Raw genomic sequence first — 22,593 nt, 5'->3', positions numbered from 1 at the left:
AATACAGAGTAGTAAAAAAATGGAGTATAGTAGTATTATCAAAAGTGAGTGGGACCTACGATTACGATCCACTAAAATACATGCGGCGCACCTTCACCGTTGGCAGCAAAACCTTTGTTCAGATTCTGTGTTGAATAGTAAACAATCATTTCATGTCTTCAACATGACATTACTTTCATGATTCTTTCAATTTTAATTGTTTATTCCCACTATTTTATTTCATGAGAAGCTAATCTGCAAATCATTGGTGCATATTCCATGCTTCAGTTCTAATATTCTGACATCCTTTTCTTAGAAACTGATATTTAGTCTTAATTAAACGATATACCAACATCACGGTCGGCCGAATATAAATTGATTTAGAAACTGATATTTAGTCTTGATTAGAAAAATTAAATCCATGTTCTGACTTATTCTAAATATCCGCAGCTCAACTGATGGAAATGAGAGTATTAATAATCATGAAACTATTATCACTTACTTACTCAAGTTGGTTCATGCATAACTAAAATTATCAAATTAATAATGAACGTTGGTCTTCATCTTTCCCTGCTTAAGCCAATAAATATCATGTGTACAACGAAATCACATTTTACATTACCGTGAGATCTAAAGCTTAACCTCCACATCAACACCGGCAGGCAAGTCGAGCTGCATCAAGGAGTCAATTGTTTGCGCAGTTGGGTAAAGGATGTCAATGAGTCGCTGATGAGTTCTAATTTCAAAATGGAACCTCGCATCTTTGTGCACGTGAGGAGATTTGAGAACACAGTACACCCTTCTCTTTGTTGGTAAAGGCACTGGACCCATAGTCTTTGCATTTGTTGTCCTTGCCGCTTCCATTATCTGCTTGCAAGAGTCTTCTATCAGGGGTACCCAGTATGATCTCAGTTTGATTTTAATCTTCTGCTTTGGTGCAACCTGAAACCAAAACACCCTTTCAGTAAGTACTCCATCACTTGAAGGCCACCAAAGCTTCACTTGAACATGTACCAGTTGAGCATATCCCGTGTGGGCCGTATTTTTATGGCTAGGATGTTATTAGTTAGGGTAAGAAATTGTCCTAAGATAAAATTTCTGGGCAGTTAGATTACATTAAATTTAGCATTGTGTTTCTCCAATTTCCTAGAATTAAAAGTTACTTTCATGCTTGCTGTTTCCTTCTCTAAACAATCTTGGCTATTCTTGAGAAATCATAGTTATCCATCTAAAACTGGTTTCTGAAAAAAAAACAAGAACCTACTCAGTGCATTAATTCCAAGAATCTTCAGACCAGAGTGAAGATCCCTAATGGGGAAAGGGATCATAAAAAATGAATATGAAGGAAGCATAGAATCCAGACTTTCATATGAGGTCAGATAGACTATATCGTACTTGCAAAAGCAGTGACCATTTTGCCTTACATCTCATATATCTCCTTTTTGGAGATATAATTTACATATAAAACTATAAACCTGTGTTTTATGCATGGACTGCAGAAGTTGATACACAGGGTACATCAATTTTGATTCTAATAAGAAGGTCCTCAGTGAGTTAGGATTTAGAAACATTTCTAATGAACTGAGGAACTCTATTAATACATTAGTTAAATTATATCGACTGATAACAGAGACAAGACCACTTTAAAGTTCAATTGTTCCAATACTTCTAGGTGTCGTTCGGTTGCTATGACTAATTATCATATGATTATCCATATAGGATTAAGTTGTGAGATTATTTTAGTTGGAGGGGATGGCTATGACTCATTATCATATGATTTTCCATCTAGAACTAAGTTGTGAGATTCATGAACCAAACATAGTACATATTCAATCATGAGATAATCTTTCAAACCAAGCCCCCGGTGGAATATAGAAGTGTTTGTATTTAACTTGTTTTTATTTCTCAGAAGTGATTGATAGGACAAGGATAATCTTAGTATAAATTAATGTCTATATGTAACAAGATAGGAGAACATCAAATTCCTGCTAAAAGTTAGGAGAAATATATACCATATCTAAATCCAATGTGGTCTGATATATTCAAGATAAGTCACATAAAAAGAGTGTTTGAACGCCAAGCTTGATTTTGATTTATAACCATAATTTCGTGAAGGAGGATAATTTATACGGAGTACTTAGTATTTTTAACCTGAATAATAGATGTGCCTAAAGATGGCTTAGTTTTAATATCAGCACAATGCAAACTGTTTATAATATTGTTCACCTTCAACAGAAATATATGTAAAAAATAGTACCATCCAGCTAAAAGTATTCAAATGCATGTGTATGCATAAGGACATGATCTTAGTCAAATAACCACCCTTCTTCATTCCTCCAAACACTTACCATACAATACATGCTCTTGTTCGATTATACAACTAGGAGATCTAATACTCCGTACAACTCTTGAACTGTAGTCAGCTTCAAGTCTAATATACTGGACTTGCAGGAGAAAGGAAAATGATACCAAGCTTAACTGTTTGAAATTTCCTGAATTTTCTAGCATGTAACTGAAGCCTCAATCCTAGAAAATCCTCGAAGAAAGATTCAATTGCTCAAAAACTCAAAATTACATCTGAAATACATAAACTAATTCACAGAAAGTATAGAACTCGTAAATCTTCAGTAACACTCCAGTACTGTAATAACCTTTCCTTCCACTATTCTTACAACTTCTCATGCCTCGGGTTCATTTTAATCTGGGTTAAAGACTTGAACCATGTGAAAAGACTTACTATCTGCCTTACCTATTCTTTTAGATGGCACAATTTTCATAACAGAACCAAAATTAGTGAAGTTACAAAGAGGACATGAAAATACTTTATCCACTCAATGCTGAAGCAGAAGGAGACTCATCCTAAAATCCACAAACAAAAACATATTCACGATAACGAAAACAAATTTGAGCTGATTAAACGGCAGTAGAAGAAAACCTCAGTAGCAGTAGAAGCGGCATTGGATTCCAACACTTGAGGAGCAGCCAGAATTCTGGAAGAAGTGATTCGAGAAGGCTTCATCGCCATAAAGTTTGAGGGGTACGAACAGTAGACCGAAACTTGCGGTCTTGAAGAAATAATCGACGAATTGCACACAGGAATAGCTAAATTCGAAGGAATTGAAGCCATTTTCGAATTGTAGAGAGCTTTATCCCTCAATATGTCGGTATGAAATTATGATACTATGGATACTGCTCTGCACAAATTTTCACACTTAAATCTACAGTAACATTTTAAGGGCTAATATATGGGAAATGGATCCATTCCTGTGGTGCACAGGGGCTGTGCCATTTTTTACCAACCAAATTAAATAAAAGAAAAGGAAAAAAAATAGAATAGAGTGAACTATATAAAAAGTCCCTAATGTTTTCAAAAGTTACATTGCAGGTCCCTAGGGAAAAAAAATACCTCCGCATAACCCTACCCTTTTATATAATCACAAATCTTATTTTTTTGGTCTATATTGCCCTTGAGCCCTAAAAGGGCATTCCAGTCATTTCAACCCACCGTCTGACATTGGCGGCCTGCATGCGCTGCGCCATCTACTTTCATGACGCGAGCGATTGGACGTTTTTGTGCAGCGGCGCCATTTCGTCTTCCGTTTTCTTCACTCCACATATAGACTTAAAATGAGAATTTGAATTCATTCTAAAATATTCACATTTTGCGGTCTCTACAATTTACAATCTTTTCCCTCCATACCACTTCCCACCTACCAACTCAAACTCAGTATCTGTTGTAAACCCTCCCTTCGTCCTTGAAGTCTATTGCATGAATGGCCCCAAAACGGAAGCGAGGTGGGTCCGCCGGTGCTTCCTCCTCGAGAACTGGGGGTCGGCGTGAAAAACGTCCCGCACCTTCGCCATCGCCGACGCCATCGCCATCGCCAACGCCAACACCACCGACCTCGTCATCACGTTCATCATCGCCTGCGCCGCCGCGTAGGCATGGACCGGAGGTCATCGATGTGGATAAAGAGACTTGGGATGTCAGAGATCCTGAACTGGATTTTTTCCATCCCGAAGAAGAATACAGTAAGATTGAGTTCTGAATTTTTCAAAATTTTTCAAAATCACAAAATTTCACTGATACATAGTCTCAGTTTGTGATTTAGGGTTCCGAAATTTGTTGGTAATTAGTTAGGTTAGGTTATTTAATGTTGTCTAATTTTGTCACAAGTTTAAAGTTGTCTGATTTTTTCACATGTGTAATGTTGTCTGATTTTGCCACAAGTTTAATTTTGTCTGATTTTGATTAACAGGGGAGGCTCCTGGAAAGTTTTCGGTTGCTTTCCATCATGGTGGTTCGTTCTTTGGGGCCAAAGATGAGAAGAAGAAGTATGTTGGTGGTTATTTGACTTTTTTTGACGACTGCGATATTAACCAATTCTCCCTGATAGACTTGTCTAGTATGGTACTTAAGTTGAAGTATGATATGAAGACAATATGCGAGTTTTATTACGTTCATCCAAAGTATAGTCCTGGCTGTGAGGGCAAAGTAATAGGAGGTCCATTGATGCCCATTGTTGACGATGAACACCTCATCGAATTCCTCAAGGTTGCTGCTACTAGCACAAAGCTAGTTCACATATACGTTTTGGAGATAACCCGAGCTGCTGCTATGCTGAAAAAGATGGAAGAGGAAGCGCAAGCGATTCTCGAATTCACGACGCAGAAATCCACAGGAGTTATTATTGAAGAGATTGAAGAAGCTGAAGCTGAACCAACTGTCTCAAAGGTTCGACCGAGGAAGAGGATGCAGGAGCAGAAGGTTCCACCGAGGAAGAGTATGCAGGAGCAGAAGGGTTTAAACAATAAGCCTTTGATGATTGGGTGGTATGATAAGGACGTTGAGTTCGATGAATATCTTGTAAAAAGTCTAGAAGATGTCCGTGCTAAGTGGAAAAGGGACGACGAGGTAGCACGTCAAAATTTGGAGAAAGCCTTTGCAGAGGTTTCCTCCGAAGCAGTAGTATCCAACGTCGTACCATCCGAAGCAGTAACATCCGAAGCCCCATTCTGTAATGCTATACCATCCGAAGCAGTACCATCCGAAGTACCATCCGAAGTTGTTGAAGCTGTACAACAACCAATACCAGATGTTGTTGAACCTATGGCAGATGTTGGACAAGTTGGAGGAGAAGACCTCCATGCACACGTGCAAGAGGTAATTTGTTGTGATATTAAATGATTATATCATAGTACCCCGTTTGTGATTTGTGATTCACAATGATTGATGTTAGTTACCCGTTTGTCAGTTGTGATTTCCATAAATCTAATGTAGTACCTCGTTTGTTATTTAGTATTTTGTTTGGTTGTGTTGAGCATGTGGACCCAGTGTCCCCTCCCCTCCAAATTGTTTAATTTGTCAGTGTATTGATTCACTTTTGTATTGCGTAGGAGGTAATTGGTTCGTCATGCCCTGAAGATAAAACTGTGGGTGTGAATGTACTTGAAGAGGTGTACCAACCGGTGATGGACGGTGGATGTGAACAACAAGCGGACATTCGGGTTGACAGTTCATTTATCCCGATTCTTGAGGACATTACCCATGAACTGTTCACGGACGAAGTTCACACCTCTGTGCAAGAGTCAGCTCCAACTGGTGTAGTTTCAGAAGAAGCCCAACCAACTGCAGGAGAAGTACCCGGTCAAGTTGTCCAAGATGATGTTTATTGTCCTTCATTCGAGTATGTTCCCGACGGATGTCATCTGCATAACGAGGGATGTGAGACTGATGATGAGGATGGGGTCGGGCATTTTATCTCCTTGGCAAGCATGTGTCGAGATGAGCAGCTGTTTACATCTTATCACCAGAGCCTATGTCAGCAACAACCGGAACAGCAGCGGAGTGCGGATGCAGACACCGAACAAGAAGGTACTGGAGAGCTGAATGGTGAGGGAAATGGAGGGGCAAAGAAATGCCAAAAGTACTCCCCTGTTGTGGAACAACGGAATTCGAAGGATAAAAACCCACTATGTGAGCAAGAAACAGTGGATGAGCTACAAGATCTACAAGATCTAGAAGATTTGGAGGGGTTCAAGAAGAAGGGTTTAAAGTACACTCCATTCAAGCTGACCAATGAGCTTCCATGTTGGAAACCTGGTGATATTTTTAAGGATCGCGATTTCTTCTATGAGGTCATGTGCCAGTACGCCATAAGGACTAGACGACGTGTGGATGTCATAAAAAATGATGGGAAGAGACTCCGTGCCATTTGTAAAGGCAAGACATGTGAGTGGTATATGTATGCAAGGAAGATTGAAACCCACAACAATACCGATTATGTGGTAATGAATATGCATAGAGATCATGCTCACACGTGCTCACAAGTGTTGGAGCAGAGATGGCTCACGTCCAAGTGGCTAGCTGCGCGTTACATGGAGAAAATCAAAGCGAATCCCCACATTCCATTGGCAGCTATACAGCAGTGTGTGGATGAGGAGTTCGGGCTGAAAGTTGGTAGGATGAAGACGTATCGTGCAAGAGACATGGCATTAGATGGTATATTTGGCAAGGCCGGACTCCAATACCGGCGATTGTTCTACTACAAGTCAGAATTGGAACGGACACACCCTGATTTGAGTGTGCATTTACACTACGAGAACTTCAGGGAGCCTGAATTGGTAGGCCCCAGATTCTTGAGGTTTTATTGTTGCCTCGGGCCTTTGAAATCTGGTTGGATGCGTTTATGTCGTCCAATTATCTTCTTAGATGCTTGTTTCTTGAGAGGTAGGGGACAACTTATGACGGCCATGAGGATTGATCCAAACAACGGTTGGTGGCCTATTGCGTGGGCGGTGACTGAGGCCGAGAGCTACGCACAGTGGAAATGGTTTCTCGACTACCAATCAGAGGACCTTCACATACATGATAATGCTCCAAGATACGTCTTCATGTCTGATCAACAAAAGGTACGAGTAATGTGATTTCAGTAGAAATTATATACTCTAATTGTGATTTTTAAATAATAAATACGTCAACTGTGATTTGGCATATAAATGAAATAGTTCGTTTGTGATTATAGATTTTGTCGTTTGTTGTATAGTATACATGTGCTACTGGGTGTTGTGTGTTGGGATTACTCATGTATGTGCTAATTTGGTAGGGTCTTGCAAAAGTCATCGCTGAGGATTTCCCACAGAGCGAGCATCGCTTCTGTGTCCAGCATATATACAACAACTTCAAGAAGAGATTCATTGAGGAGAACTTTAAGGAACTATTGTGGGAGCTTGCATCAAGTACAACCCACGAACAATATGTGGAGCGGATGGAGGCGTTGAGGATTATATATCCCCAAGCACATCAATACCTGCTCGGTGTTGCTCCAAAAGAAAAATGGGTGAAGGCGTATTTCTCCTCACATGTTTGCTGTGATGTTATCTTGAACAATATCTGCGAGACCTTTAATTCAAAGATAGCAATTGCTCGAGAGTTGGCCATTATAACCATGTTGGAGGAGATCCGTGTTGGGGTTTGTATACTAAAAGATGCTTCGAGCGTACATGCCTTTGTACAGTCAGCTTGTGCATGTATACGAGAAACGCCACGTCCACTTATTTACCTAATTATGAGAATAAATAATATAATATAATGGTTTATTATTGAAATATAATAAACAAGTCTAAGGTTTTTTACTAAGAATGTCAAGTAGGGAAATTCGATGAATCTCCTCATGAGTTTTCCAGTAGGGGACTTGGCCAGATCTAGTAAGAAGAAAAACGTATTCACAACCTAGATAGGCTTTGGCTACCTATCGGTACGGTTGCAGTGTTTGTGATAATTCTCTCTTACCTAAGAAGAGATTAGTAACACCGGTGTGGTAAAGCACTGAAAGGATCTAATCCGAAATGTATTCTTTATTGCTATCTACTGAAAGAATACATTTCAGAAAGTTTAGTACTCCCTCTGTCCGCCATTAGGAGTCCCATTCATGGGCGGCACGGGTTTTAAGAAATGTTAATAAAAGTGGGTGGAAAAAAGTTAGTGGAATATGGTCCCACTTGTATATATTAGTTTTAAATGAAATGTGAGTGGAATGAGTTAGTGGAAGGTGAGACCCTATTACCATTTATGGTAAAAGTGAACCGGGACTCTTATTCGTGGACGGACTAAAATGGAAAAACGGGACTCTTATTCGCGGACGGAGGGAGTATTTTCTAGTCTATGATATTAATATTAATATTGTTTATTCAATCAAATGCCACTTTGACTTATCAATATGTGAGAGTTTGTACGTAACTCAAGTTCATGATATCTTGGGTGGTAGTAATTGAATAACATGAAGGTATTGAAATATTATTTCATAGAATTCGCGTGCCCAGTGTGGTATGATTAAATCTCTAAGGGGTGATCCCATAGAGGTGTTTGAAAAAGGAATTTATTATTCAGAAAACTGCGCAGTTGGAATTTATTCCACGAATAATAAATAAAGTTTCAAACTAGAAAAACTCTTTGGAGAATTAATTTAATTCTAGTCACATAGCAGACAAAAGAATTAAATTGACGGATCAAGATAATCTTAAACACGGGAAATATTATAAAATAAAATGGACCCAAGTTATTTGTAATTTGGTGATTTAAGTGGGAGTGCAATATTATTCTTTAGTGGAACAAAATAATATTCCATTGATAATATATTAAGTCATGGGTCATTTGATTTAATTAGTTAATTATCTAATGGGTGAGCACAATACTTAAGTCATTCCATGGATCCCCTTACTAGCCCAATAATGTCCACTATAAATAATGAATGAAATGGAAACCCTAGCATACAATCCAAGACAACACAAAACCCTAACCCTAGGAGGCAAATCGGCGCCTCCCTCTTCTCTCTCACTTGGTCTCGATTTTCGTGCCTAGCACGTGGGAGAATTAGGGTTTTGATTATTGTTCTTGATCTATCCTAATTCATAGGATTAGATCTAGACAATTTGGTGTTTGTATTGGGTTTCCCTAGATCCATTCAAAGTTATTTAATTGATAATCTAAGATCCGCCCACACGGATGGAGAATCAAGGACAAGGGAATAGTACGGAAGATTCGTGGTCGATAAACCAAGGATCTCCGGGTGGTGCAGCTAGCAACGTCAATCCAATGATATTGATCGTTTGATCAATGACTTGAGGTTGATTCTCAGCAAGAATCGTCCGCCCACATACCATCTACAAGGAGAGGACAAGGATTTTCGTGATCAGTGGCATACCGCGGAATGTCATCTCAAGGGCTTCCTTTTAGCCGGTGTTGGCAATGCCCTTGAGAGGTTTGACAAACCCAAAAGGCCGTTGGTCAACAAGCCCAAGTGGTTTGATGAAAAGTCCTCTAAGGTAAGAGCTGGTCGCGCTGTGGAGCATTTAAGGAGTGAGGTATTGGAAGAGGGCCATGATGTGGGCAAATACGTCCTAGTCATGCATGGCTATTTCCATGAACTTCTATTATCGGGGGGGAAAATTGACCCAGAAACCCATAAGATAATGATCCTTGACGGGCTTCCAGATAGCTTTAATGAAGTCAGAGATGAAATTTTGTTTAGCGACAAAACGTTTTCAATTCTGGAACTTTATAACAAGCTTGTGAATTCTCAAACTGAGATGAGAAAAAGGGGTGGACTTTTGAGATGATCATGTTCTAGTCAGAAGAGTTTATTTTTGCTTTTATGTTTACATTGTTGAATTTTAAGAGTTTTTGATATTGTTTGGTTTTGATATCATATGGATTATTGATGTGGAATTTTATTCCTAGACTATCAATTGTGTTTTTGGATTATCGATGTCATTTTATAATGCTTGCATTATTAGATAAATGAAGTTTTGATTATCCAATTATTTATGACATCAAATATAACATGGTTAATATCAAAATGTCTACTTGTGATCAAATTTGTTGATTCAATTATTGTGAAGTTTTCTTCTAGAAATATTGATTATTAAGTTTCTTTAATCCTTAAGTCTTTTGAACCATTATTTTGTTGATGAGTCAATAGAACATTAATGTTCGACATGGATTCAATGCAAAATAAAATGATCTTATGATCGCGTTTGTTCAAATAAAGGTGTAAGAAAAAATAATCACAATAATTGATTACAAGACAAGTAAATTAAATTCAACTAGAAACAAGATAAGTATTTGTTATAAATACTAGAAGTTCTTGTATAGTAAATATAGTATGCACATTAAATTTGTTTTAATGTTCCAAGCCTAGAGTTGACTATTTGATTAGTTATTGTTTTATTTATTTTGTAGTGAAAGTGATAATTAAAATAGTGGGAACTTTTCCTAATGAATAATTAAATTCTAAGTGTTTAATAAGAGCGTCATGGCTTGTTTTATTAAACTAGGATGAATTTAACTCCAGACACTGTTTAAATTGTATTAATAGCCTTAAAGAATATTGAGACTGGTATTTTTCTACTTTTAAAAGTGAGAGCTAAATTTTGTCTCATAGAATATTCATAAATGGAATTAAGGTAATGTTTGATAGAGTTAAAAGGGTTCACACCCTAGAATGAAAGAAGTGATGAATTGCACACTTTCTAAGACTCTAATAACATTAAAAGATATTTCCAAGTTAGCTATTAAAAATTAGAATTACTTTTAGGTTACCAAAGGAAGTATTTCTAAAAATCACAACAAATGGTTAAATAAATAAACTCTTGGAATTTATGACTATAAAACAAAGAATGCAATAATCATTTGGTTTTATTTTGTCATAAGGACTAATTTCCAATTAGTCATTGTGATGCGGTAATTATGTTCATACATAAATTTACATCACAAGTTATATAGCAAGAATAATACCAAGTTAGGTTGGTATTATATAATTAAAGTTTTGGGAATCATATTCGACATGATTAAAACTTTATATATTGCTATAAGTATTCTACTTTAATTAGTAGAAATTCAGAAGGATTAAAATAATGGATTTTGATAGAGGAATATGTATAAGTTCACTTGAGAAAGGCACATAAAATTATTCCACTGGATCAAAGAGCCTAGAAATATTTTGATCAAATAATCGTGCTCCTTAGCAAGAATTAAGGTTATAAATTACAAGTATATTTCGTTTTATGTACTCTAGCAAACTATGTTGGTAGATTCTTTTAAAGAATTATAGTTTTGAGTACATAGTGGCCAAAGCCTGCTTTGAGTATAAGTGGGAGAAAATGTGTGTGAATGTGTAGCACAAGGCCAATAAAGCGGTAGGTATACTCGAAAGCATTCTTTGAGTATAAGTGGGAGATTGTTGGGGTTTGTATACTAAAAGATGCTTCGAGCGTACATGACTTTGTACAGTCAGCTTGTGCATGTATACGAGAAACGTCACGTCCACTTGTTTACCTAATTATGAGAATAAATAATATAATATAATGGTTTATTATTGAAATATAATAAACAAGTCTAAGGCTTTTTACTAAGAAGGTCAAGTAGGGAAATTCGATGAATCTCCTCATGAGTTTTCCAGTAGGGGACTTGGCCAGATCTAGTAAGAAGAAAAACGTATTCACAACCTAGATAGGCTTTAGCTACCTATTGGTACGGTTGCGGTGTTTGTGATAATTCTCTCTTACCTAAGAAGAGATTAGTAACACCGGTGTGGTAAAGCACTGAAAGGATCTAATCCAAAATGTATTCTTTATTGCTATCTACTGAAAGAATATATTTCAGAAAGTTTAGTATTTTCTAGTCTATGATATTAATATCAATATTGTTTATTCAATCAAACGCCACTTTGACTTATCAATATGTGAGAGTTTGTACATAACTCAAGTTCATGATATCTTGGGTGGTAGTAATTGAATAACATGAAGGTATTGGAATATTATTTCATAGAATTCGCGTGCCCAGTGTGGTATGATTAAATCCCTAAGGGGTGATCCCCAAGAGGTGTTTGAAAAAGGAATTTATTATTCAGAAAACTGCGCAGTTGGAATTTATTCCACGAATAATAAATAAAGTTTCAAACTAGAAAAACTCTTTGGAGAATTAATTTAATTCTAGTCACATAGCAGACAAAAGAATTAAATTGACGGATCAAGATAATCTTAAACGCGAGAAATATTAAAAAATAAAATGGACTCAAGTTATTTGTAATTTGGTGATTTAAGTGGGAGTGCAATATTATTCTTTAGTGGAACAAAATAATATTCCATTGATAATATATTAAATCATGGGTCATTTGATTTAATTAGTTAATTATCTAATGGGTGAGCACAACACTTAAGTCATTCCATGGATCCCCTTACTAGCCCAATAATGTCCACTATAAATAATGAATGAAATGGAAACCCTAGCATACAATCCACTATAAATAATGTCCAAATCAAGAGGTAGTATTCGGTATCAATGTATCACTTTTCATTTCCTAACCTAACTATTGGCATTCAATTTGACATGTTTGTTGTTTGTTGTTTCTTGTAGACCAACTCATCTGATCCAAGGGCTGGCACACGTCGGACCAGGACCAGGACTCATCCGCAACGCTGTGGCCGTCGCAGGGATCAGGATTGAATAATCGGGGTGATCAAGTGTTGGGAACATGAAAACTGTAAACAATGGTGTTGGTTTTTGTTAGTGTTGAAGGTTTTTGTGAAACATTAAGCTAAATATTATTTTTTGACTATGGTAGGGTGGCATGGGAAGGCATGAGGTTTAGGTTAGTATTGAATTCTATCATGTTTTTTTTCTGATCAGTACAACCCATCATCCTTGCTTGTTTTTTATGAAGGCTAGCTCTTATGCCTTTTTCTGTCTGTATTCTAAGACTATACTTTTGTATATGCTTATGGGACGTCAATTTGCCATGTTTATTGATTAAGTGTGTACGTGGGGTGTTATTCAACCAAACGTTTTGTACTTCATTCGAGATTAGTTTAGTGACTGCGGGTGTTCAACAAAAGGTTTTGTACGTTGGGAGTTATTCACTAAAAAGTGTCCCTCTTCATATTTACAACACGAGTAGTTCAAGAAGAAAAGTGTTACCATTACATTAAGAAAATAATTACAACGCATAACAACAAAATTACAATCTTCATATTTCGGGACATTTTGGTGGTTTTAACAATTTCTAACTTAAGACCGACACACTCTTCAGTCTTCATGCTCAATTTTAACCTCAGCTCGTCACATTCCTCACTTTTCATGCGCAGTTTATCCTCAAGAACACCTTCCACAATATTCTTGCATCGGAGTTGTTCTTCAAACTTGTCTTGTTCGACCTTGATTCTTTAGAAGTAAGTGTCTTGGCTTGGCGATAGACCCGCATCAAACCAACGAAAGAATCTGCAATCATCTTCCTTCCATATTGTACAACGATAGTACCGTCGACCAGGATTAGCAGCCGTCCTAAATGTCACTAGCTCGGCCTCAAGATCATGATTACAGTTCACAATCTCTGGACAAGGCCAATTCCAATTGAAACTTGACCCATAAGATTGAGAACTAGAAGAAGACATTGCAACAAGATCTGAATTGAAAAATAAAACCCAAAATTCAGCAATTTGCCTAAAAATTAGAACGACACAGCCTAACACACATAAACCCCTAAATTGAAATTCAGCTGCAGGAACACAGAAAAATCATACTACATTTTACCGATACACACAAACCCTAATTTGAACTGAATACAACCAAAATCAGCTGCAGGAACACACAAAAACCATCCGACATTATACCGGTCACATTGGAACTTACCTAATTTGTGATGTACGCTTACCGTGCTATGGATGAATGGATGAATAAGCGAGTAATCGCCGGTAGGTTTACAGCAATTTAAAAAATCGTCGAGAGAGAGAGGCATACCCAAGCTGTATATCGTCGGTAGGGCCGGTATGCAGAGGGAATTATGTTTGTAGTGTCAAAAACGAAATGATTAAGAGTGAAAATTATGAAGCATTGCAGAGTGTAGGTCTGCTGTCAAAAACGAAATGTATATCGTCGGAAATTTGGGAAAAAATTTCAAATATGATGACATTGCAGAGTGTAGGTCTGCTGCAAGGCAGTGGAGTAGGTGTGCAGCTTTTTCTTATTTGACTAAAATGCCCCTGAAGGCATTTGGGCAATATAGACCGAAAAATGGCTACAAATATCCGATTTGTGATTATGTAAAAGGGTAGGGTTATGTGGAGGTATTTTTTTTTCCCTAGGGGCCTGCAATGTAACTTTTGAAAACGTTAGAGACTTTTTATGTAGTTCACTCAATAGAATAAAGACAAGTGTGGATGCGTTTTATTAACAAAGAGCTGTGTTTTAAACACAGCCCCTGCTGTGCACAGCAGGGGATCCTTCCCACTAATATATGACCCTTTCCTCAAGTACATCTGCTCTGATATTAGACTATATCATGTGACCCTCACTCAACCCAACCCAACCCAACACTAGTCAACTTTTTAATAAAATATTCATTTATCTATCCTCAAATAAACAACACTCACTCAATTCTACCCTCATCAACTTTTTTATTTTCATAAGTGACTCCAACCCAATCCAATTTAATAATAAAGAACAAAAAGAAAATTAGTTTTTTTTTTGAAGAGTTTTGCATGCTTAGTGGGATATATATAGAAAAAATGAAGCACAATAAAAAAAGTAGCAAATAATAACGAAATAATAAAACATAATAATTAATCATAAATAAAATGAACTAGTTCACGTGAATTTTCACAAGAGGGGCTCACATGAATGTTTGGAAGAATAATTCACATGAGTTTTGAAATGATATATAAAGACAAATATAATAATAATTAATTAAATTAAATTAATAAAATGTAATAAAAATATCATAAATTCACAATGTTCAAAATATTCAAAATGTGATTATCTAAAATATTTACATTTCATATTTAGTATACAATTCTAAAACATGTACATTATAAATAAAATAGTGATTAATCAATAATTAATATTCCCCTCCGTCCCCGATTAAGAGTCACACTTTTCCATTTCGGTCTGTCCCCAATTAAGAGTCACACTTCATTTTTACCATATATAGTAAGTAGATCTCATATTCCAATAACTCATTTCACTCACATTGTATTATAAAACTAATATTAAAAAATGGGTCTCACATTCCACTAACTCATTTCACTCACATTGTATTATAAAACTAATATTGAAAAATGGATCTCACATTCCACTAACTTTTTCAACCAACTTTTTCCTTACATTTCTTAAAACTCGTGTCCGGTCACAGTGTGACTCTTAATCGAGGACGGGGGGAGTAGTAAATAAAAAAAAGAAAAAATAATAATACATTGAGCTAATAGAAAATGGACATGTGTCATTTGCCCTCCACTTTATGTTGGGGGGCTAACAAGACCCTAAATTGGAGGTTGGATTGGGTTATTTAATTTTTGCTTTATTTTTATTTTTTTCTATTGTCTTATTTGTTTGCCCGCCATCTTAAAGTCACCTATGGGGGTGGTCTTATGGGCCATGTAAATTTCCCACCAGACCCGGCCCTGATCGTAGAATTTCACAATGAGGATTACATATGTCTTCTCCTACTCCATCCCCTACTACATACATACAAACATGAGTGATGATGTGTCACTCGTACTTGTGTCGTGTGTGTATAGTAGGAGTTGGAATAGGAGAAGGCATAGATGATCCCATCCGAATTTCAGTAAAATTAAATATACGTGGCTTGTCCAAATTCCAACATGGAAACGATGGGATTTACACAAAATGATGTCATTTTTCATGAGGTAAATGACGTAGCTTAGCTTAGGGCTTCAGCCGTAGGTGAGTTCAATTTTGTTCTTTGCGATTCCATTCTTATTAAATTCAATTTTATTTTGTTCTACAATTTGATTTCATTCTTCGTTGAATATTCATTCACATTCAATCTTCGATAAGGGACTGAACATATGTGAATTGCCAATTAAAGAGATTGAACATATGTGAATTGCCAAATTAACTTCCACTCATCCGAGAATAAGTTGTTTCCATGGCCCAACTGCAGACAAGTTTTTTTTATCCAGGAAGCCCTTACTCACCAGGAAGCACAACCTTATATCCTGATTTAACATTCACCTGTGGCAAGCAGTGGCTAAGATTGTACTAGCATACAAGACCTCATGTTCCAATAATTTAACGGCAATATAATTGGATATATTATTCTACTTTACACAACTACGCACAATTCAGAATATCAGATGTACTAGTACTATTCTTTATCTTTAAGCTATGGCAAGATATTGAACTTTTTTTCCCTTTCTGTTAGAGTGCGCAATCACTTTGGCATCAATATATCATTGATGGAAATAAATATCTGCATATTCTAATGATGCATAGTTCTTCCAAGATTGGTTGCATGTTAACAACTTACATCCCTGGCTTGGCCAAAAAACAGAGGCAAAATTTACCATGGAACCTAGACAGTCACGTATAGTAAAAGGATGCTGAAAGAAAAACATATGAACAATGCCCACTTTTGCTTCGGTTTCCCATTATACTTCCAATGAACGGGGGGAATATCTGAAACAGAATACCAAATATCAGGGCCTTCTGATTCTTAATAAATACTTCAAATATATTTATGACTTGACAAGAAATGAACCAATATCGAGCTCAATGTACTGTGATTCTAGTCCAATCTTAGACATGGAAAAAAGCAGCCAAATTATGCACTAACAACTAGCAAGTATTCCCAATTTGATCTAAAGTATTACCAATGCCTAACCGAAAGAAAAAAGTATTAGCAATAGCTGGGAGCATATATCACGGAAATTTGTCGATCTAAAGTATTAGCAATACCCCAAAAAAATGGAATTAGCAATAACAATTAGCAGACTCTCATGGCATCCTAAGAATGAAAGATTTTAACTGAAAGCCCTCTGGGTTATGAGACTGTTATTTATTGTTTACTTAGGGTGTGTTTGGTTTGTATGTTAGGAGCAGTTAGTGCATGGTAACTAGTGGATTCGGTTGTTTGGTTTCTTAGTTAGGCTAAATGCTTGGCCCGATGAAATGTGGCAGGCCCAAGCTAAAAATGCTGAAATAGGTGGTTTTCTTATCTTTCAAATTTGGTGTGATACGTATATGGGTTTTGAACAGTAACTCATATAGAAACACAAAATGACATTATTGTCCTCAATTTTAACTCCACACAGAGCAGCTCATTTTGAATTAATTAACGCTGCTGAATTAGTTTTCTTTCACCTCCACGCAGTTGCTGCCCGAGATCAACCGGTCGACACCCATAATACGGCTGACTGCGCCGATTCGGAGAGTGGTGATGGAAAACGGCGCCGGCCATTTATTTTGTTCGAGGTTTGGTTTAATTTACCCCACTCCGAGATTTCCTCCGCACCATTGTATTTTAGATTTGGGTGTTTAATTGGTATTCAAATCTCGAGTTTTAACAGAATGTTTCCTCAATTTGATTCAAGTTGTCTGGTAATTTCATGTTTAATCTTTGTCAAAGGTTGATGGCAATTCCATGGCCACCAACAAGTTTAAAGATTTTCTTCCAAAAACTTGCAATTAAGTTTCGACATTAGACACCGATTCCACCGAATCCCCAACACCAAGTTTCTGCAAACAAATTAGTTCCATATGATTGCATTAAAATACGAATTAGGGCAGAAGGGCAAATGGTGTTATTTGGTGAAAATTAAGAGGATAAATTCGTCAATTCTAGTTGGTAATGTGTACTCCGTATATACAGCAGTACAGCACCAACAAAAGCTATGTGACAAGCCAAACGGTTGTCTACTAAATGACCACCCAAGAAAAGCTATTCAATTTCAAGCTGAAAACATTTTCTTGAGGAATGCTAAACGCCAAACCAAACGGACCCTTATAGTTATCTTTAATTGGTTATAGTTAAGTTACTTAGGGTTGGAATATTGTTATTGATCAGGCTTTCGTGTGTGCTCCAATCTATATACTCGGGCCTTAACTTTCTTTTAAATCTTTAAATGGTTATTAGTGAGTTACAGTTAGTATCATCTTTGTTGCAGTATTATTCTGGATAGCATCCGCTGTAAGCCTTATCGTAATTTTAGGGGCAGCATCTCATAATTGTAACTTGTAAGAGGAGGAATTTTTCTATATTTTCCTAGTTCATTATATGTTTCAATTGGATTCTCTCTGTTTTCTTGTTATCTCCATCCCTTCACTCTATCACATTATGTCTATGCATCACCATATCACTTATCAGTCAATTGATAAACTTCATCAGTATGTTCTAAAGAGCTTATGCCATCAATGAGTAATATGTAAGATACTGCTCACAGTATGAGGATGCAGAAACTTATCCTAATTTTAATTGAAACAAGAATGACTGACTAGGGAGGCATGACACATAACTATAAAACACACTGAAAATGAAAAGACGGCATAAGAAACATAATTTATTAAACAATAAACAGAGTATTTAGGCAGTCATATTCTACCTCATGTTCCAAGATTGGGTGCTGAAGTAGCAATAGGTGGACCATAAGAATATCTCCAGGACCCACACGCATCACATTTGTCCATCTTCAAATCATTTTCCAAAGTACAAAATCTGCAGGACCACCTATGACTTTTCATCTTATCTAGTTTGGGCTTTTCTGCTGTGCAGAGGCCGCATATTGGGGCCAACGGCTGCAATAAGAAGCATTACAGATTATGAACTTGAAAGAAATACATTAAGTAATGAGGTCAACGTGAAATCTAATAAAAAAAACATTTATAAGCATGTCACATACAATGATAGATATATGCATGCATGCATTAGAAGTAATTCATTTATAGAAGAAATATTAGGCCTTTCAGTTAAAAATGTCCATGAACTTAAGGACAGATCAGGCAGTTTTCTCTGCTGCCAGAAATAGTTACTTAGTTGTTCGGTATGAGCTGCACAGATCACATCAAGGCTACTACTCACTAAAGTAGTACCCAGATGGCGCAGAGATCACAGCTTGGCTCTGTCTATATGTATATATGCATGGTTCAGAACAAGCATTGCAGTTTTTTATCCAGTTGTCTGCTGCAGCAATTCTGTCCAATACTGAGAGTACAAAGAAAAAAATATCCGCATCACATATGCAAATACATATGGAATGAACTAAAAGAAAATATTGGCATGAAGTAGAATAACCTGCAAATTAAAAACATTATCTAGCTTACATATATAGTATAAGGAGAACAATACCAGAAACATGAAAATGGAAGAAAAAAGACCAAAAGCAAGTTGAACTCACTGGATTCAACAAAGTGCATGTTGTACATTGCCATGTGCCAGAACTATTTTCATGCATTTGGTCATGGCTAGGAAGGGATGATGACACTGAAGCTTCTCCGTGTGAATCTTTAATGTAATCTTTACTAGGATGCATTTTATGTGGATAGCACGTTGACCGATTTTCTGAAGCTGTATTTGTCAGGTCTATTAAAATAGGCTTTGGTTGTCCCTCACCAGACTGGACTAAAGAAACTTCATCCGAATCTCGTCTTCTTTTCAGCGATTTTACATTCATATCATGTTCATTAGATGCAGTTTTTGAAATTTTAGAACAGAATGGTTTATCTGGAACACCATCCTTCATTAAATCAGTACAGTCGTCATCTCCAGTTAAATCATAGAATTCTGACCCACACCATATATTATCCTGCATTCTTCTTTCTGCTGCCATAGCAGCAGCTTGAACAGGACTCAGGGCAAACATAACAGAGCTATCACCACCAATTTTGTTAGGTCCTGAAGGCAGCAAGGACTGAAGACGCGCTCTATCTTCTGCAGCAGTACGTGCAACATGGCGAAGAGATGACTGACGGGGTTTATGAGAGGCTCCACCCAAACGCCTTCCAGGAAGATCAAATCCTTGTCCTGTTCCACTGATCCCCTTGTTTATTAAGTCTTCACACTCCTATGGACATTGAGTATTATATTAAACACCCTTTTAAACCCAGGGACTCAAATCAAAAGGTGTTTGGGAGCATTAACCATCATTTATAGAAACAGTTGCCAGAATATACAGAAGTAAGAAATAAGAAGCATAAAAACCACTGAAGATTCTTGAATGATATTCATATACTATGCAAAGCTTCAGAACTTTATATTTATGTCTTATAATGAATTCACCATCAAATATAAATTTGGAAAAGACAATGCCTCACTCATTACTCTTCACCAATGGTTCATAAGTTTGCAATGCTTAGCAATTATTTTATCTTATCTTTTACTGCTGAAAAAGTAAAAAATTGTTTCAGAAGCTCTGAAGTGTTTCAATAATGTCTTCAGACAAACAATTGTGAAAATACTGTTTGGGTTTAGCCTCGACACATGTTTCAGCAGCTTCAGGAGAAAATGAAGATTCAGAACATAAAAAGTGCCAATATATCACAATCATTAAAAAAATAGCTTTAAGCTCACACTAGAGCGCCATGAGCCTATCTCTAAAGTGAGCATGAAAAGGATGAAGCCTTGTAATGATGTAATCCCAGTGAGGTTTTATGTAAATAATAATTACTTCTATCGCGAAAAGGTAAGAACTCATTATAGCAGAATAAGCTTCCACTGTTTCAGGAGCTATAGCAAGTGCAGATCTACGTTCATTGGCCTGGAAAGTCATGGAGAGCTCACTCCACAATTGGATAAGAGCATTGGACCAACAAGAAGATGGCACTGTTATGAGCAGTGCATAACAGTCAGTTAAAGTATAGTCTATAGTCAGAAAAGAAAAGACAAAAAAAAGAGACCTTTGCCCCATGCAGCGTATCTTATCTTTTCATTTTTGGCTCTGTTGCATATATTCAAGTGAAATGACTCTTATATTTCCACCATCCAACATAGTCATCATTGGTCTTCTGAGTTTTATTGGTTATAGTTGGAATATCAAAGAGAACTTGAGATTGTGCCAGGTGTATATCAGTAATGAGACTCAATGTGCTCACCAATCATAATCCAGTTCATTTTTTCTGCATTTAATGCAGTTATGTAATCACCGGAAATGATAAGACTATCAACTGCATATTTAGATTGGAAGACCAAAAGAACCCATGCCACACTCTTCCCTGAATATTGAGATAGCATTTTCACAGTTCCATATAGAGAGCTCATACTTGCTCTCAAACATTGAGCTTTAATATGCACACTCTCTGTGAGTTGCATCAGGATATAGAATAAAAGTAAAAAACTAAGTACAACCCATTTACCTTCCTAATCTCATCCCAGAGCTTGTAGAAACTAGCATTATGAGGGCTATGAACATTGTGACACAGCTCGTGCAGCATTGTATCCAGAACTTCATGGTAAGGAAGAAATTCCTCATCTCTGTTTAACCTCCTGAGTCTCAGCTTGACATGTATACCACGCCCTACATTCACGCCTAGTAGTGCAGGATTTTTTGGCCTGAAAAATTCACTTCCAATCATTTATATTAAATGGTTCAAGAAAAAATATAACTTTCTATCCCCTACTGCTCCAACATTCATTCAATGAAAATGTAATATCATTCAAAAGGCCCCAACTTTGGAATATCCATATGTCGTAAGGAGTATGTAAAGCAGGGTTTTTGAATCCATTAGTGGCACTAATCAACCAATTTTTTTGAAATCAACTTTAATTTGTACGTACACATTTTTGAACTCAAAGAGCATGAAATAAGATCAAATTTTGGAAAACAATTTCAATCTTTTCCGATACAATTGGAGAAAATCATGACAATTGTTGGCATGAAAAGCAGCAAAAAACGCCATACCAGAATTCAGAGAGTACTTTGACCCTCCAATTATGCTTACGCATGATGGGCTGAACCTGATTTGCAATTCTGTCTAAAATCTTTCGTGCCTCTTCCTCTTTGGGTTTCCGCTTTAGGGTTTTGATTTCCCATACTTTGTTGAGATTGCCCAAAGTCATTGCTGCGGACGTTCTAACCAAACCTCAAATGCAGATAGGACCTCCTCAATTTGGAAATTCAGTACTATCACGCATTCATCGAACAACGAGATTGATTTTAGGGTTTCGATCAGTCGATTTGGTGAGTGGTGACCTTCTATTTCGATAGGAAAGGAAATGGCGGGCCGAATTTCGAAATGTCTTGAGTGGCTCATTTGATCAACTATATAGCGTATCCAAACTATCTATCAATACTATACCATAAGAGTGCGTTTGATTGGTATGACATTGCGTAAAATAGTATAGTTGGGCCGAGTTGCGAACTACTCCCTCCGTCCACGAAAATTCGTCCCGATTTGACCGGGCACGGGTTTTAAGAAATGTAATGGAAAGTGAGTTAGAAAAAATTAGTGGATTGTGGGTCCTACTTTTAAAGTATTAGTTTTATAATAAAATGTGAGTAAGAATGAGTTAGTGGAATATTAGGTCCACTACAAAAAATGGTAAAAATGAAATGGGACAAAATTTGGGGAACGAACGGAAATGGAAAATTGGGACAAATTTCTGTGAACGGAGGGAGTATATTATAACGTAGAGCATTTTATAGCCTAAATTCACCAGCTCACATTGGGCCGAGTGCTCATGTGGTTCGGTCAATAGTGGGCCAAGAAATATTGCCTTTGCATTGAGGGCCATTCTCTGTCCGGCCCGACGAAACCTTTGCATGCCTCTGTGGGCCGAAGAGAAAAGGGGCTCGACGGGTAAACTTATGAGTAATTTTTACAACCAATAT

General features: G+C 36.9%; 2 protein-coding genes across 6 annotated transcripts; both read right to left on the bottom strand.

Annotated features, from left to right (window-relative positions):
* Positions 1 to 494: 494 nt before the first annotated feature.
* Positions 495 to 3,200, bottom strand: LOC125193158 (small ribosomal subunit protein uS10c-like). The gene is made up of 2 exons (XM_048090906.2): positions 2,915 to 3,200; positions 495 to 921 (listed from the first exon to the last, which is right to left on the bottom strand). The coding sequence occupies exons 1-2, from the start codon at positions 3,104 to 3,106 to the stop codon at positions 610 to 612; spliced, it is 504 nt and encodes a 167-aa protein (XP_047946863.2). The 5' UTR covers positions 3,107 to 3,200; the 3' UTR covers positions 495 to 609.
* Positions 3,201 to 16,227: 13,027 nt separating this feature from the next.
* LOC125211101 (zinc ion binding protein) lies at positions 16,228 to 22,030 on the bottom strand. Of its 5 annotated transcripts, none has more exons than XM_048110795.2 (5): positions 21,664 to 22,028; positions 21,119 to 21,314; positions 19,165 to 19,830; positions 18,373 to 18,565; positions 16,228 to 16,450 (listed from the first exon to the last, which is right to left on the bottom strand). In XM_048110795.2, exons 1-4 carry the CDS (start codon positions 21,819 to 21,821, stop codon positions 18,374 to 18,376), a joined length of 1,212 nt encoding a protein of 403 aa, XP_047966752.2. In that variant the 5' UTR covers positions 21,822 to 22,028; the 3' UTR covers positions 16,228 to 16,450; position 18,373. The 5 variants fall into 5 exon arrangements, 2 of the variants coding, with proteins under 2 accessions (XP_047966752.2, XP_088925835.1); XR_007174458.2 differs by lacking the exon at positions 16,228 to 16,450 and adding an exon at positions 18,849 to 18,971 and having other exon boundaries at positions 18,428 to 18,565; positions 21,664 to 22,030; XR_007174456.2 differs by lacking the exon at positions 16,228 to 16,450 and adding an exon at positions 18,860 to 18,971 and having other exon boundaries at positions 18,429 to 18,565; positions 21,664 to 22,030.
* Between the last annotated feature and the right edge of the window lie 563 nt (positions 22,031 to 22,593).

This window comes from Salvia hispanica, chromosome 4 (genome assembly GCF_029641045.1).
Source record: "Salvia hispanica isolate PSC_SH4W2 chromosome 4, Shi_PSC_v1, whole genome shotgun sequence".
NCBI classification, from domain to species: domain Eukaryota; kingdom Viridiplantae; phylum Streptophyta; class Magnoliopsida; order Lamiales; family Lamiaceae; genus Salvia; species Salvia hispanica.
The sequence above is the reverse complement of the archived record's forward strand: the minus strand, read 5'-3'. Positions and strand labels throughout refer to the sequence as shown.

Bases quoted from the DNA above. Each gene is read 5' to 3' on its own strand.
- LOC125211101 (XM_048110795.2), bottom strand. From the start codon at position 21,821: ATGACTTTGGGCAATCTCAACAAAGTATGGGAAATCAAAACCCTAAAG. The intron at 19,831-21,118 runs GTAAATGGGTTG...CAATGTCCATAG, and splicing joins TCTGGGATGAGATTAGGAAG to GAGTGTGAAGACTTAATAAA. The intron at 18,566-19,164 runs GTGAGTTCAACT...TTCTTATTGCAG, and splicing joins CATGCACTTTGTTGAATCCA to CCGTTGGCCCCAATATGCGG.
- LOC125193158 (XM_048090906.2), bottom strand. From the start codon at position 3,106: ATGGCTTCAATTCCTTCGAATTTAGCTATTCCTGTGTGCAATTCGTCG. The intron at 922-2,914 runs GTTTTCTTCTAC...TTTTGGTTTCAG, and splicing joins CCGCTTCTACTGCTACTGAG to GTTGCACCAAAGCAGAAGAT.